Source organism: Motacilla alba, chromosome 1 (assembly GCF_015832195.1).
Source record: "Motacilla alba alba isolate MOTALB_02 chromosome 1, Motacilla_alba_V1.0_pri, whole genome shotgun sequence".
NCBI lineage: Eukaryota > Metazoa > Chordata > Aves > Passeriformes > Motacillidae > Motacilla > Motacilla alba.
Genome location: NC_052016.1, coordinates 35,793,215 through 35,806,229, shown reverse-complemented (window position 1 = coordinate 35,806,229; position 13,015 = coordinate 35,793,215). Strand labels below are relative to the sequence as shown.

Genomic DNA, 13,015 nt, shown 5'->3' with positions numbered 1-13,015 from the left:
GTAACAATTACCCAAACTGTTATGGAATTCATTGGTCTCGAGGAAAGCAGAGAGCAGCCTTTGCTAACACAGAGCCTTTCCTCATCTCTTCAGAAGTTTCCAGAAGGCCTTATCAGATACTTATTGCACCTCCTTTTTCATCTTCAGTCTGGTTGGGACCTTAGCTTCACCTGCCTCTGTTTGCTGGGTATGGCAGGAGGCTGATCACAGCCTTGAGAACTGAACCAGGTGCTGGCCAATCTCTGAGACGCTGGCACAGCCTGCAATAAATGAAACACTGGTGAGAGAGAAAGGTCTGTGGATGAAGCTTTGAAGTCCCCCTGCTCTAAATCCCAGTCTTGTACGAGCCAGGCTGGAATAGGTTGGTACTTCAATATCTCCACTCCTCAGTGGCATCTTCAGCCTTGAGGTTCAGCACTGGAGTCCGCCCACAAGAAGAGTCAGAAACATGAAAAAAAAGTTATTTTTATAACAAGCTGAGCAGGGTGCAATCTGATCCAATAAAGTCAGCAGAAAAACAGAGAGAAAAGACAGGGGGTGCTGTGTAGTGCCAAATGGCCAGAGGTGAAGATTTGCACTGCCATTTAATTTGGACAAATATGGGTGGAATAGGGATGCTGGTTGACAGCTGGCTGAACAGGAGCCAGCTGTGTACCCAGGTGTGGTACAGGCATCCTGGTCTGTGTCAGCAATGGTGTGGGCAGCAGGACCAGGCCAGTGATTGTCCCCCTGACTGGGCACTGGTGAGGCTGCACCTCGAATCATCTGTTCAGGCAAGGTTTAAACTGGATATTAGGAAGGATTTCTTCACAGAAATTGTTATCAAGCACTGGAATAGGCTGCAAAGGAAGTGGTTGAGTCACCAGCTCTGAATGTGTTTAAAAGATATGACACTAAGGGACATGGTTTCAGGGTGGAATTGGCAGTGTAGGGTTAGCAGTTGGACTTGATGATCTTAAAGGTCTTTTCCAACCTAAAAGATTGTATCATTCAATGAATTTCACGGCCTCAGCAAAAGGATCCCAACCTGCTACTCTTGCTGAATCTAGTGCCCTTTTACATGAAGAGAGCTGTAAAAGTCTGCTGGGGAAAAAAACCCAGGAATCTTTACTGGTTGAAAAAGTAACCCATAAAACCATGCTATGGCCAGAGGGATTTCAGCTCCAGTCTCCCAGTCAGTGTTGCTATCCACTTGAGTTCTACGTGTCATAATATATAGAATATCCTGCACTGGAAAGAATCCACAAGGATCATCAAGTCCAACTCCTGGTCCTGCACAGGACACCCCAGGAATCACAACATGTGCCTGAGAGCATTGTCCAAATGCTTCTTGAACCCTGTCAGGCTTGGTGCTTTGATCACTGCCCTGGGGACCCTGTTCCAGTGCCATAACCCTCTTGTCCAAGAGTAAAACTGGAACTTGCACTGGGCTCTGTGAGTTTGCTGTTTGGTGAGAGGGTGAAACAGGGCAGCTACAGCTGGGAGCAGGAGTGAGAAAAACAGGGTGAGAGTAAAGGGAGGAGACACAAAGGCTTTTAAAACTTGTAATCACCTACAGACTGTATTCCCTAACACACAGAGAAAAATTCTGCATTCATTTTTGATGAGCTCTTCATACGGAAAAAAGATCAGTTGCATTTTACCTTGATAAACTCTATTGAAAAATGGATGCTGTCATTCCCAGGAGAACAGAAATTCCAAGTTTTGCTTGGCTGTACTTTTGCACCTCTTTACTTGGGTCACAAAGGTGCTCTAACCTACTCCTCCATACAGACTTCATTGCTGTGACACCTGGAATGCCAAGTGGTTTCACAGGAAGCAGAGAATCTCAAGTATAGCAGATAAAACTATCACATTTCCTGTGGATTCCCTTTTTGTCACCTATCCATCACACTCCTGATTTTATAGGGCTTGCATGCAGAAACATCTGTAACACCCATTACAAACAAAATACTTACCAGCCAAGGCCATGGACAAGCGAAACTCATCCTGAAGGATTCTCAAGACATCCTGAAGACCTTTTTCACCCTGCACCAACAGAGAAAGTAGTCAGGGTAAAAGGAGCACTGGCACAGAGCAGTGCTGCAGGATGCCTGCCCCCTGAGAGCTGGGATAGTCCCTTAAGTCCGTGCCAATTCCAGTCTGTCATGCAGATGAATTATTAAAATTATATGATGGATGTGCTCAGTTCATCATAGATTAATTTAGATGATTTTCCTTTTGGGATATATCTGAAGAGGGAAAGAAAACAAAGCTGTTTTTCACTTCTGACATTTTGTAGCTGGTTCTTTTTTTTAGCTTTCAGTTTTTCCCCACCAATGGTTTTGCTATTTAAAATGTCAAGCCTTACAATGCTGACAGGTTTTAAAGAAGTAATGAGAGTTTTATATATGTTACCACTGCAGAAATTGTAGTTTACTCAAATACTGGACTGAATCTTTAAAAATAATAGACTATGTGTTTTTCTCTGTGTAAGTGACACCAAGAACTCAAAAGCCAATAAAATGCATAGAAGAGTTTGATCTTCCTATAAAATACTGGAGGATTCAATTTTTTTTCTCCTAAATTTTCTTTATATGTCTTGCAATAATGAATGCTTTGGGTGCAGTCAATGTTAGCACTTGTTTATGCCCTTCCTCTATTGTATGCTTTGGTAATGCCACTGAGATCCATCTTTAGAAATACTCTATGGAATAGAACACCAAAGCACAATTGAACATGCCAAAATCCCATCTCCCTTCTGTTTCTCTTGTAGAAAAAGTGCAGGCAACTCACAGGAACACCTTTTTCATCTTAGGCCCTTTGTTGTTTACTGGCAGAAGAAACAGTGCTGGCAACTCTTACAGGTTTCTTCAGGAGATTCAGGTGATTTCTTGATCAAAGCCTTGCTATGGAATCCACAGCAATCACACCACTGGACAAGAGTACCATTTAAAAGAAAGGAAATGTGTCTAGACCACACCAAAAAAAGTACCTTTTCTTCTAGAGAAAAGTTTTGGAAGTCTCCATCTGGAGTGTAAAAAGAAAAAAAAAAAAAAAAAAAAAAAAAAGAAAAAAGAAAAAAGGTCCAACTGGTATAATAATATTATTTTAATTTTAATTATTTTATGTTTACCTCCTGCATCAGAGGCCTAATTCATGACTCTGGATCATAGAAATATGCCTGGAGTTGAGAAGCAGCAAAGCTGGAACTGAAATAGCAGTGGAAAACCCAGGCACCTCTAGGATACCATTTTGTTCAGCCTGGTCCAAACTGTTTCAGCCATCCATGGGATGGAGTTCTGCATGTATTTCTGAAGAATTCATAGCACTGCTGTGAAACTGTTCTACCAAAACCACGTATTATTCCCAACTATTTGCTGAAAGCAAATAAAATTGTCAGACTAATATTTCTGGCAAATAAGCCCAGCTCCATTTTTCAAAAGCACCAATGGTCCTGAGTCCTAAAGTATTTTAGCACCAAACTGCCACAACAAGAAATCAGGTCTCACAAAACAATGCTATCACCTTCAAAATCCCATTGTTCAAAATCCCAGGAAATTATCAAAAGTCAGTGGTATTTTTTAATCAGAGGAAATGTCAGGGTTTCATTCAATTTGGGGTGATTCCACCTCAGATTCATCAAAATAAAATTGAAAAATATATTCTCCACAGGCAACTCTGTGACTTCAGTTGCAGAACTGCTGGAGAGTGTGAGAAGCGGGCATATGGACGCAGAGCTCCTTACTCACCTTGTAAGCCAGGCCCCATAAAGCTGGTCTTCCAATAAAGACACATTTTGCTCCCAGTGCCAGTGCTTTTAACACGTCGCTTCCTTTTCGTATCCCACCATCTACATAAACTTCGACTCTGCCTCGTACTGCCTCCACAACCTCAACCAGAGCGTCAATCTGCAAAGAAGAAGCCAGTCTCACATTGAAGGTATTTTTTGATTCCAAGAGAAGGAGGATATATTCCAAAGAGATAGGCAGGGATGCAGTGCTTTAGTAGGATACCTTCTCGAAATGAAAGGTGACAATGCATCACAAACAGCTCAGCACCAGGAGCTGCAGAATAACATGCAGCTCCCTGCTCTTCCTTCCAGATACTTAATGCCATTTTCCAGTGCTTTGCTTATACTGATATTCTTTGCTATCACTTTTGATTAGTGAAAAAGTAACATTTTCAATAGATTTATGAAATATTTTAAATATAATTTTCAATGGGAATAGCTGTCATCAATATTTTGCTTTTATTTGCAGCAATGATGAATAATACAGCTGTTTGCAAGAAAGGCTGATGTCAGACTTCTACTGCTCAAACTACCTAAGCTTACATTTCAACTTAATCCTGGTGACCACTTGTTGAGTGCCTCCCTCTAAAGCATCTGTGGAGGGTTTCATTTGGTATGTAGTACAGTCAATCATTTCCTCCATGTTAAGTCTCCTGATTCCCTAAGGTCTTTTCTGTAGAGTTCAGCATGGAGTAAGGCTCCAGTGTTATTGCAGGGCAGCACGACGCCGAGATGCTGGCTCTGGCTCCAAAGGCAGTACAACCAGGGGCAGGACAATGCACTGGACATAATTAACTCTCCTTCAGAGCAAAACCAAAAAGCTCTTTTCTGCAGTGTCTTATACCTTTTTGCCTTCTTTTCTTTTTTTTTTTTTTTTTCCTGAATTTCAAACTGAAAACCTTCAGGCTGAAATTTTCTCGGACTAACTCAGCAAGAGTCAGGCTTGGCACCAGAAAAATAGCAGAGCCCAACTAATTATCTACTGCCTTGTCTGTGTATGTAAAAAAACTTTTAAGGTAGAAGAACAGTTTAATGTGGATGCCATTTCTATTATTATGCCTTTAGCACTGAGATTATTAATTTTTTTTATTCGTTATTGTCAGCCTTGACGTAGAATAGAAGAAAATTCCCTGGTACCCATTTTTATTTAACAAAAGAAAACCGAGAAAAGAAAGTTCGTAAGATACTGTGCAATGCAGAACTGTAAAATAAGAGCAATTGGAAAAACTGACAGAAGCCAAATTAAGCCAGTGAAATACACACACGTCCAAACAATGCTGGATTTCTTTGTACAAATTTAAAAGCAGGGAAATTTTTCTCCAGATAAGTTATCCTTTTCTGGCTCGTGTAAGTCAATAAATTCCCGTTTAGACTTGAGCCTGTACGCAAGCAGACTCTCACTAAATCTAGCTGCATTGTTTTGCATGTTTTGACAGATGTGAACAATGAGAATACATTATGCTCTCATTTGTACAATTTTGGTTCCAGAGCTTTGTTTTCTTTTTGCTGCAGTGCGCAAAGAGTTTGAATGCACTGCACCAGCTAATGGAGGCACAGGCAGGAACTCTCCCTGACTTAGGCCAGTAGTTTATCTGCACTTTAGTGGGTTCTATGGTACTTACAGAACCCTCCCAAGAAGCTGAGGAAATACTTCAATGGGTAGCGCCCATGCCAAGGCATGGATCTCACCAGTTTAAAGCTAAAGTATATCTGCACACATCCATGGCCACTGGACAAACTCAAGTCCACCAGAAGCGTACGCACAAACCTGGGCATAGAGACACTCAAGCTAATGTGAATGTGCAGACTGTAAACGGGGGAAATGTGGGACATCCATTTTCATCCATTCTCATCCATTCTCACTTACAGTGGCAGGTCCTTCGTCCAGTTGCCTTCCACCATGGTTGGACACAATAATTCCCTGAACTCCATGTTTCACTGCCAGCTCTGCATCTTCTCTTGTCAAGATGCCTTTGATGATGATGGGCAGGCATGTCAGGCTCCGCAGCCAGTAGATGTCATTCCAGGTGACTGAAGGATCCAAGCTGTTGGGTGGCAGTCCATACTCAGACCAGTCATCTCCCTACAGCCAAAATGAAACAGCAAAAGGAAAACTCACCCAGGCTGCAACAATACACAGGTCCCTTGCTGTACTTCCTTGCCCTAGAACAGATTAATCAAACTTGTCAACGGACATGTTCATCAGCTCCAGAAATGTAACATGTCTCTGGAGGAGAATAATTACAATGGGGGTGGAGATCAGTGTCTCTAAGGCAGCTGGGTGTGGATTTTGAAGACAGAACTCAGTCTGGAAGGAGGTCAAGCCAGGATGCTGCAGAACCAGCAGGGGAGAAGATACACCCCGGTACAGCAAATGGCAGGGCAGCAGTTACCCAGTGGTTTTTCTCTCATGTGGTACATGCCAGCACAGTGAATGAAAGGACAGGCTCATTTACAAACCTCAAAGGCTCGTTCCAAGTTCTTCACTTTCATGTGGGGAGGAAGGCGGAAACCATTGCGGACATCGTCGCGTCTCTTGCCTGTGTAGGGCAGATCTGCGGTGAGGACGAGGCCCTGGAAGCCCAAGGCCTCCGCCCGCTGGACCAGCTGCTGGGAAGCTGCCCTGTTGCGGTGGATGTAGAGCTGGAACCAGCGGAGGCCACCGGGCGCAGCCGCGGAGATCTCCTCCAGCGTGCACGTGGAGTAGGTGCTGGCAATGTAGCAGGTGTCCATTGCTCTGGCCGCTTGGGAGGCATTAGGAAGGAGTCAGAAACAGAGGCATCTGAAGGGTCTTGCCAGACATCAGATACAAAACCATTCCCTGTTTGCAGAGCCCACCCCAAGTCCTGATTTCATGTGTATCCTACAAAGCACAGGGCAGCTATGTCCCGGGATTAACAATGACAGTGTATTTACCATGTACTCTTGTTAGTCCTTGGTTAGGAAAGCAGAAAAGGGAGAGGTAATTAAGTGAAAGCTGTGCTTTCATTTTGCAGCTACATTTTTAGAAAAAGCATGAACTTTATGACTAAGCCCTCTCAGGGCTGTACTGTTAAATCTACTCCATGTACAGAGAAGATAAAATATTTCTAGGGGTCAGGTCTCCAAACTCTCCACGGGGTTTGTGAAAAGGGGATATCTTTTTTCCAAGGGAGACATTTCTTAACCAGTAACAGGGAATTCCCAGTCTGAGTCCCATCCACCACTTTTACAACCCATCTAGAGCCCCCAGGACTGAAAACCTTATATGGTTTTTGGTATGAGTCAGAAATATGTCCACTGCCCTTGTCTTCAGTTTGCAGCAGACTGCATGGGGCTGATTTTTTGTGTTGGTAACTGGAGAAGAAAAGCACTGTCTATACAGCTTCCTATACAGGGTGACAGAAAGTGGGAATGGATTTTGCCCCCTCAAGCCTGAAAATTTTTCTCAGTTGTACTTCAAGTCACCCTAACAGCTTCTTGTGGCTTTTCTACAACCCCCTTTTAGTGCTACATGGCACCAGAGCAGAAGAGTACCTCTGGCTGTGCTTTTCTCTCCATCAGGCCATGCTAGCTGGTGGAAGCCTGTAGGGGCAATTCCTACAGGAAAGCTGATTTCAGAACCCAGGATTTTAGTCCTAATGTCCATCACGGATACATCCCGCAGCATACGTGGCCGGAAACGAATTCTGTAAGACAAAGAAATCCCTTCAGGATAGTAGATGTTCAGTGAGTTTTCTGAAATTTCATGGAAACCAGCTCTTTGTTTACCACATAATTTCTTCATCTCCCACCTCAGCTCACGTATCTTGTTCTCCCACTGTCCTCCCCCAGGTTCCTTTTACTTGCAGCCAGGCTGGGTCCTTCCACTTCACCATTCATGTGTCTGTCCTCACTGTACAGTGTGCCTGCCCTCAGGCTCTGCAGCATGTTCCCCAAATCCCACCCTACTTGCACATAGGCTTCCTGCTGTTCACCAAGAGCTCCCTGCTGCAACTCATTCTATTAGAGCTGCTCATGCCCTTTCCTGTAATGCCACACACTCCACAGCACACTGTACCCTACCCTACCTACCCTAGCACCTGCCTGTACCCTCAGCATCCCTAAAGCCTCATACAACCCATGTCATACTCAGTCTGGCATCAGAGCACACAGTGCATGTCCCTCAGGTTTTGCATTTAGCTTGGGGACCCCCTGGAAAGGACAAGGTTTTAGGTGCCTTTGCTTGTCAAGTCCAAACACTTGCACAAAACCGGTTTAAAAGGTCTCAGTACAACCCCCTTCATTTCCTTCTCACATTACCTTTTATATGCCAGGATGTTTTCATCTCGTGTGATACAGTCGTCTGCTCCAGCTGCAAAATAATCCCAAGCAATCTTGGGTAAATACTTCTTAGCATAAGCTTCAAAGTCAGAAAGGCACACCATAGCCATTGCTGAGAGAGGTGTGGGGAACCTTGAAGAAAGGAATAACATGGAGCAGAAATTAGATACCTGAACTGTCATTCTCTCTTGCAGGGGCTCTTAATGTCACTGAATACTAAAGTTGGAGCCATCTGTTTTATAGAAGAGTTGCTGAGAGTTGTCTCAGTCCACCTTGCACATTGGTCTATGAATCCCCACCCCAGTGTGAGGAAAACTTGCAGATGGAGCCATGAGAGCAGGAGGGAGCTTGCATCTCTGTGCCTCTCTTCATTCTGTTTTAAACAACGGCCTGAAGAGAACATTTTAGGTCCTCTGCTATTTCAATTGTGTAATTCTGTCAGAAGTTTCATCTTAAAACAAGCTGCATTATTTGTTCCACTAATTCTGCTCAAAGGGTGTCCCAGAACATCATTTGTTAAATTACCCCTAAGGACGGCACCGTGACTGAACAATTAGTTATGGAGCACAGGGATGGAATTCAAGATCATGAAATCTGGAAACAAGTAAATACAGAGTCTACATGTAACCTGCTCCAGGATGAACACACTGTAAAATTATGTCCAGACCCTGAGAACAAGTCACTGTCAAGGCCAGTGCTGTGGAAAAAACAAAGCATTTTCTACAGATCTTCCTTTCTCTTCTGTAACAAATATCTTCTGGGTGTTTGCATTACATGCTGGAGGACTGATATATACTATAAAAGGAAGATACAGAATTTGGACAAACCATGAGAAAACACTGGCAAAAAACAAATTCCACAATATGAAACATGTTTCTGAGAACTAACCTCCGCCTTTCAGGGAATGGAAGTGAAGTTGTGTGACCCAGATGTCTAATCAAACCAACATAAATGCTGCCCAGAAAATGCCTGCACTTACATACTTTTGAAGAAGCAAGAACTGAAAGCTATGCAAATTAATGTTTTAGCAAACCATGCCCGTGTGTGCAGGAACACGTACAAAACACAGACAAAGTCAATTTTCTAAATTGTTTGTTGCAATTACTTCTGCAGTCCTGATTAAAATAAGTATTTAGCAAGATATGTGGAAACATGAAATTTTAAAACAGCTGTGGCTTGGTCTGACTTCTCTAAAAAACATACCGGAAGAAGTAAATATCCTAATTTTCAGGATTAACCCCCCACCCCAGATTAGCAAGGGTTGCAAGCTTCACTAAAATCAGGCCTGTGTGTCCCATGTTGGTCACTTTTGGCACAGATAAACACACAAGTTATGTACACAGACACAACCTGTCAAACTGCAGGCACCCTGCTCTCACTGACTGAAGTACCCATGTTTACATTTGAAAATTAGCTCTCACAATTCTCTGCTAGTAAAGAGCCCAAGATGAGGAACTCATTGGAAGAGGAAGAAGAAATTAAACTATTTCTTCAGTATTTTTCTGTCTTCTCTGACAGGCATCAGGTGGCAGGGGGTACAAGTACCCCAAGACTGCTTTCTCTGACTTCGAGAGTTGTGCTGGTAGCACAAGTCTTCATAAATACACTGTGACATTCTTTAAACCATCTATTACAACTTCTGTTTTTCTAACTTTTAGAAAGGTCAACATCATCAAGCACAATAAGATAAACCAAGTCCTCTCATGGCATTTTAAACAACCCAGGCCCAGTCCTGTCTTCCAATTCAGACCTCAGTTCAGACTTACTTTGGGAAAGCTGCAGGGGGAGAGAGCCTCTAGTTCAAGTTTGCCTGCAAACAGGATTTTGAGGAGGTCTTTTCCCTGAGTAGCTTCTGTTTCTTCTGCAGTCAATAAGCAACCACCAGAGATTAAAGCTCAATCCTGTGGTAAACTTTGTACTGTTTGTATAACACTAACTTTGTTTTGCTATCAGGAGATTAAAAAACCCTCTTAAAAAATGCCTCACCTTGTCGGCATTGTGATTGCTTGGGATAGAGCCCTGTGGCTGAGATCTTTGGCAGTGGCTGATGGCTGGGCATTCACTTAGGCAACCAACAGTGTTTCAGGGGGTTTAATGAATCTGAACTGTTCGTAACTTGATGCTTCATCCTCCCAAAATGATGATTCACGGACAGTGTGAGTTGTTACAACTCCCAGCTACAAAGCCTAGATCCTTTACCAGCACGTGGGAGATGGTTTTTTTTGCTTCCTGCAGTGTATGAACAACTAAAATACCCTTTGTCTTCTGCCATTTTTAATGGCCTGCAAGTGCTCTCATCAGGACAGAGGTACCACCAAATTTATGATATTGATTTAAATTTCTAAGATATGAAAAATAAACACTGGACAGTTTTATTTGGCTTTTAGCTTCTTTTAGCCTTTAGGGTTCATGGCTTCAACATTTCTGTGCAAGTATGAGGGCCTGAAGTTTTGATTTTTTTGCTAACTGAGAAATGAGATATTACAGTGGCAGGTGCAGAGGACAACGCAGAAACTTCTTAAAACTTTCCCAAAATATTGTTGGCCTCCCAGTTCAAGCAGCCTAGATGGGGCAGTGAATGAGCTACTGCGCTGGGAAAGAGCTGGAAGCTAAACAGAATTGCAGCCTCCTGAGCTACCATTGAACTGGCTGATCTGGTCCAGAAGTGCAGACCTCACATTTGTGACAGCAGAAATTGTAGGTCACTACACCATCTGTGCAGCTGTAGTGAATACCCCTTCTTTCTGTTAGATGCATTCACAAGACCCTGCCCAAATGCAACCAGACGTGGTTGTCTCTACTACTGTCTTTTGAAACTTCTTTAAATTCAGCCTTCAGAGCTCATTATCTGCTGACAGCACTGTGGAACTGGTTTCTGGCATGGATAGCTGTGGATACAGTTGTCATGAACTAGACAAGGTGTGCACGATTAGCTGCAATGCTCCCAAGCTCCTTGGTTTGCTTCCCTGCCCAGGACGAGCCGTGGGGCAGACTGCCTTCATCTTTCCTGGAAAGAGCAAAGTGTGTGCTCACAGCCCAGTGCATCCCTGGGAAGGCAAGGAAAATCCTGCCCTCGTTCTTCCTCCACTAGATGTCAGGTTTGGGTCGTATATATCAATTTAGGTTTGGAAAAACAATAAAAAGAAGCCTGTATTGCTGGCCTGCAAGGCACGATGGCCTTAAAACTGCTGCGATCACATCACCAGAGTACTGCTAATATGTTTGGAAATCTTCACTCCCTGTGTCTTATTTTTAACATTTTCTGGTGCACAGCACAGCAATAAATGTAGCTACATCTGGTCTGGCATGATCTTTGGTTCAGCCTACAAGTCATCTGCAGGGTCCTCTGTCATATTTCTCATTATGCTGATCTCAGTACTTCCCTACTTTAGAGATGCACATTGCAGCCAATTCAGCAAACCATAGAGTTTATGTTTTCATGATTATCATAATTTTACATGAATTAAAAATAGTCTGTGACTACTGTATTTTGGATCAGAAAAGGGGGAAAATCTCTATGTTTATGCTGTGGCTTTTAAGAGGCTGTACTTTGCATCTAGATACATTTTCTTCTTTCAGCAATGGACTCAATTCAAAGTAGCAGTGACTTCTTGTTCCAAAAGTGGTATTTTCTCTGATAGCAGTAATACTCCTTATTTAGCTGTGAAGCTGTAACCTGAGGAAATCAAAATTTGCCACAGAGATAATATCTTTTATAATAACCCCTGGATATACTTGAAAAAAAAAGTGGACAAGTTTTAAAATGCCAGAGCCTTTTCATTGGAGTACAGTAAAAACCTTAAAAAGACTCTCTAAAACTTTGCTGGAAACCTAGCTGTCTTCTTTTAAAAACTAAAGAAAATACTATAGGAAATAATTACACACATCTGGTCCACCCTTGCAGGTAAAATGTCAAGCAGTCAACAGGCAAAGCTTGATTTTTGCACAGATCTGTGTAGCTGGGCTTTTGCAGCTGCTTGCTTTTCAATGCTAACATAGTCAAAGGCTCGTGAGTCCAAACACAAAGATCCTCTGTAAATCTGTGCTCCAGTTCCTATCACAGTCACAATGCTCCTTCCTCCAGTTGGTTGTATTTGTTTGCTTTTCACACATGGCAAATCACGGTGGGTCAAGCTGACATCTCTCTCCCTGATGCATCCACTAGTGCTCAGTTCAGTGTGGGACTTTAATACACTTTGGAGAAGTATCTGGTGAACTCCAAGCAATGTAAATAATTCAGATCACATAACAGTTTGCATACAGTCACCACTGTTTCTCCTTATCAGATGTTTCTCTTGGGCATACGCCTCATGTTCAGAAGGAAAATGCTTTCTCCTTGCATGCCAGTTATGCAAGAAAGTTTTTCCCAAATGGAATACTTAAATAGCCATCCCTCTGTTACAGGTGGAGAGGGCAACAAATCATTGCCTAACAGTTTTGATTATAAGATCTGTTTTTCAGTTGCTTTTAATTTTTTCAGAGTTTAATCATTCTAGGCTGAAATTTTCCATCCTTGTTCTCTGTGTTGGGCTGAATTTTATTTTGGGAACATTTCACTGAAAATTGGTCAGCAACTTCCAAGAATGGGGTTAGTGAAAAATGTGGTTGCCCATGCTGAAAATATCTTACAGTGGTTTCACTGCCGTTCAGTGCTTCATGCAGGGGCTTGAAATTAGCGGGGCTTGATCCCTGGAGACATCAGCCTGTACTTGGTGGCCATATGAAAATCCTGTCAGATCTGACCTAGCTGTAAATCACTGCTTTCCACTTCCACATGGCCTGCAGAGCTTGTCTGAAATCCAGATGTTGTCTTTGCTGAAGACTTGCCTGGCGCAGAGCATGCTCGTGCCAGAGGAGCTCAGCCCCAAGCATGAGCAGAGGGCAGAGAGCTGGCTGTGCCCTGCTCTCCCTCACCCTGTGCCACCCAGAGCTGGATGCAGC

The 13,015-nt window shown here is 43.0% G+C and overlaps 1 protein-coding gene across 3 annotated transcripts; it reads right to left on the bottom strand.

Moving 5' to 3' along the window:
- Positions 1 to 7: 7 nt before the first annotated feature.
- On the bottom strand, positions 8 to 9,961 carry HAO2 (hydroxyacid oxidase 2). 3 transcript variants are annotated; one of them, XM_038153183.1, is made up of 8 exons: positions 9,841 to 9,961; positions 8,054 to 8,206; positions 7,289 to 7,440; positions 6,233 to 6,516; positions 5,640 to 5,855; positions 3,732 to 3,890; positions 1,959 to 2,028; positions 8 to 260 (listed from the first exon to the last, which is right to left on the bottom strand). In XM_038153183.1, the coding sequence occupies exons 2-8, from the start codon at positions 8,182 to 8,184 to the stop codon at positions 205 to 207; spliced, it is 1,068 nt and encodes a 355-aa protein (XP_038009111.1). In that variant the 5' UTR covers positions 8,185 to 8,206; positions 9,841 to 9,961; the 3' UTR covers positions 8 to 204. The 3 variants fall into 3 exon arrangements, with proteins under 3 accessions (XP_038009111.1, XP_038009132.1, XP_038009122.1); XM_038153204.1 differs by having other exon boundaries at positions 6,233 to 6,312; XM_038153194.1 differs by having other exon boundaries at positions 8,054 to 8,105; positions 9,841 to 9,925.
- Positions 9,962 to 13,015: the final 3,054 nt, after the last annotated feature.

Bases quoted from the DNA above. Each gene is read 5' to 3' on its own strand.
- HAO2 (XM_038153183.1), bottom strand. From the start codon at position 8,184: ATGGCTATGGTGTGCCTTTCTGACTTTGAAGCTTATGCTAAGAAGTAT. The intron at 5,856-6,232 runs GTTTGTAAATGA...TTTTGGCTGTAG, and splicing joins ACTTGGAACGAGCCTTTGAG to GGAGATGACTGGTCTGAGTA. The intron at 3,891-5,639 runs GTAAGTGAGAAT...TCTTCTTTGCAG, and splicing joins TGGACGAAGGACCTGCCACT to ATTGACGCTCTGGTTGAGGT.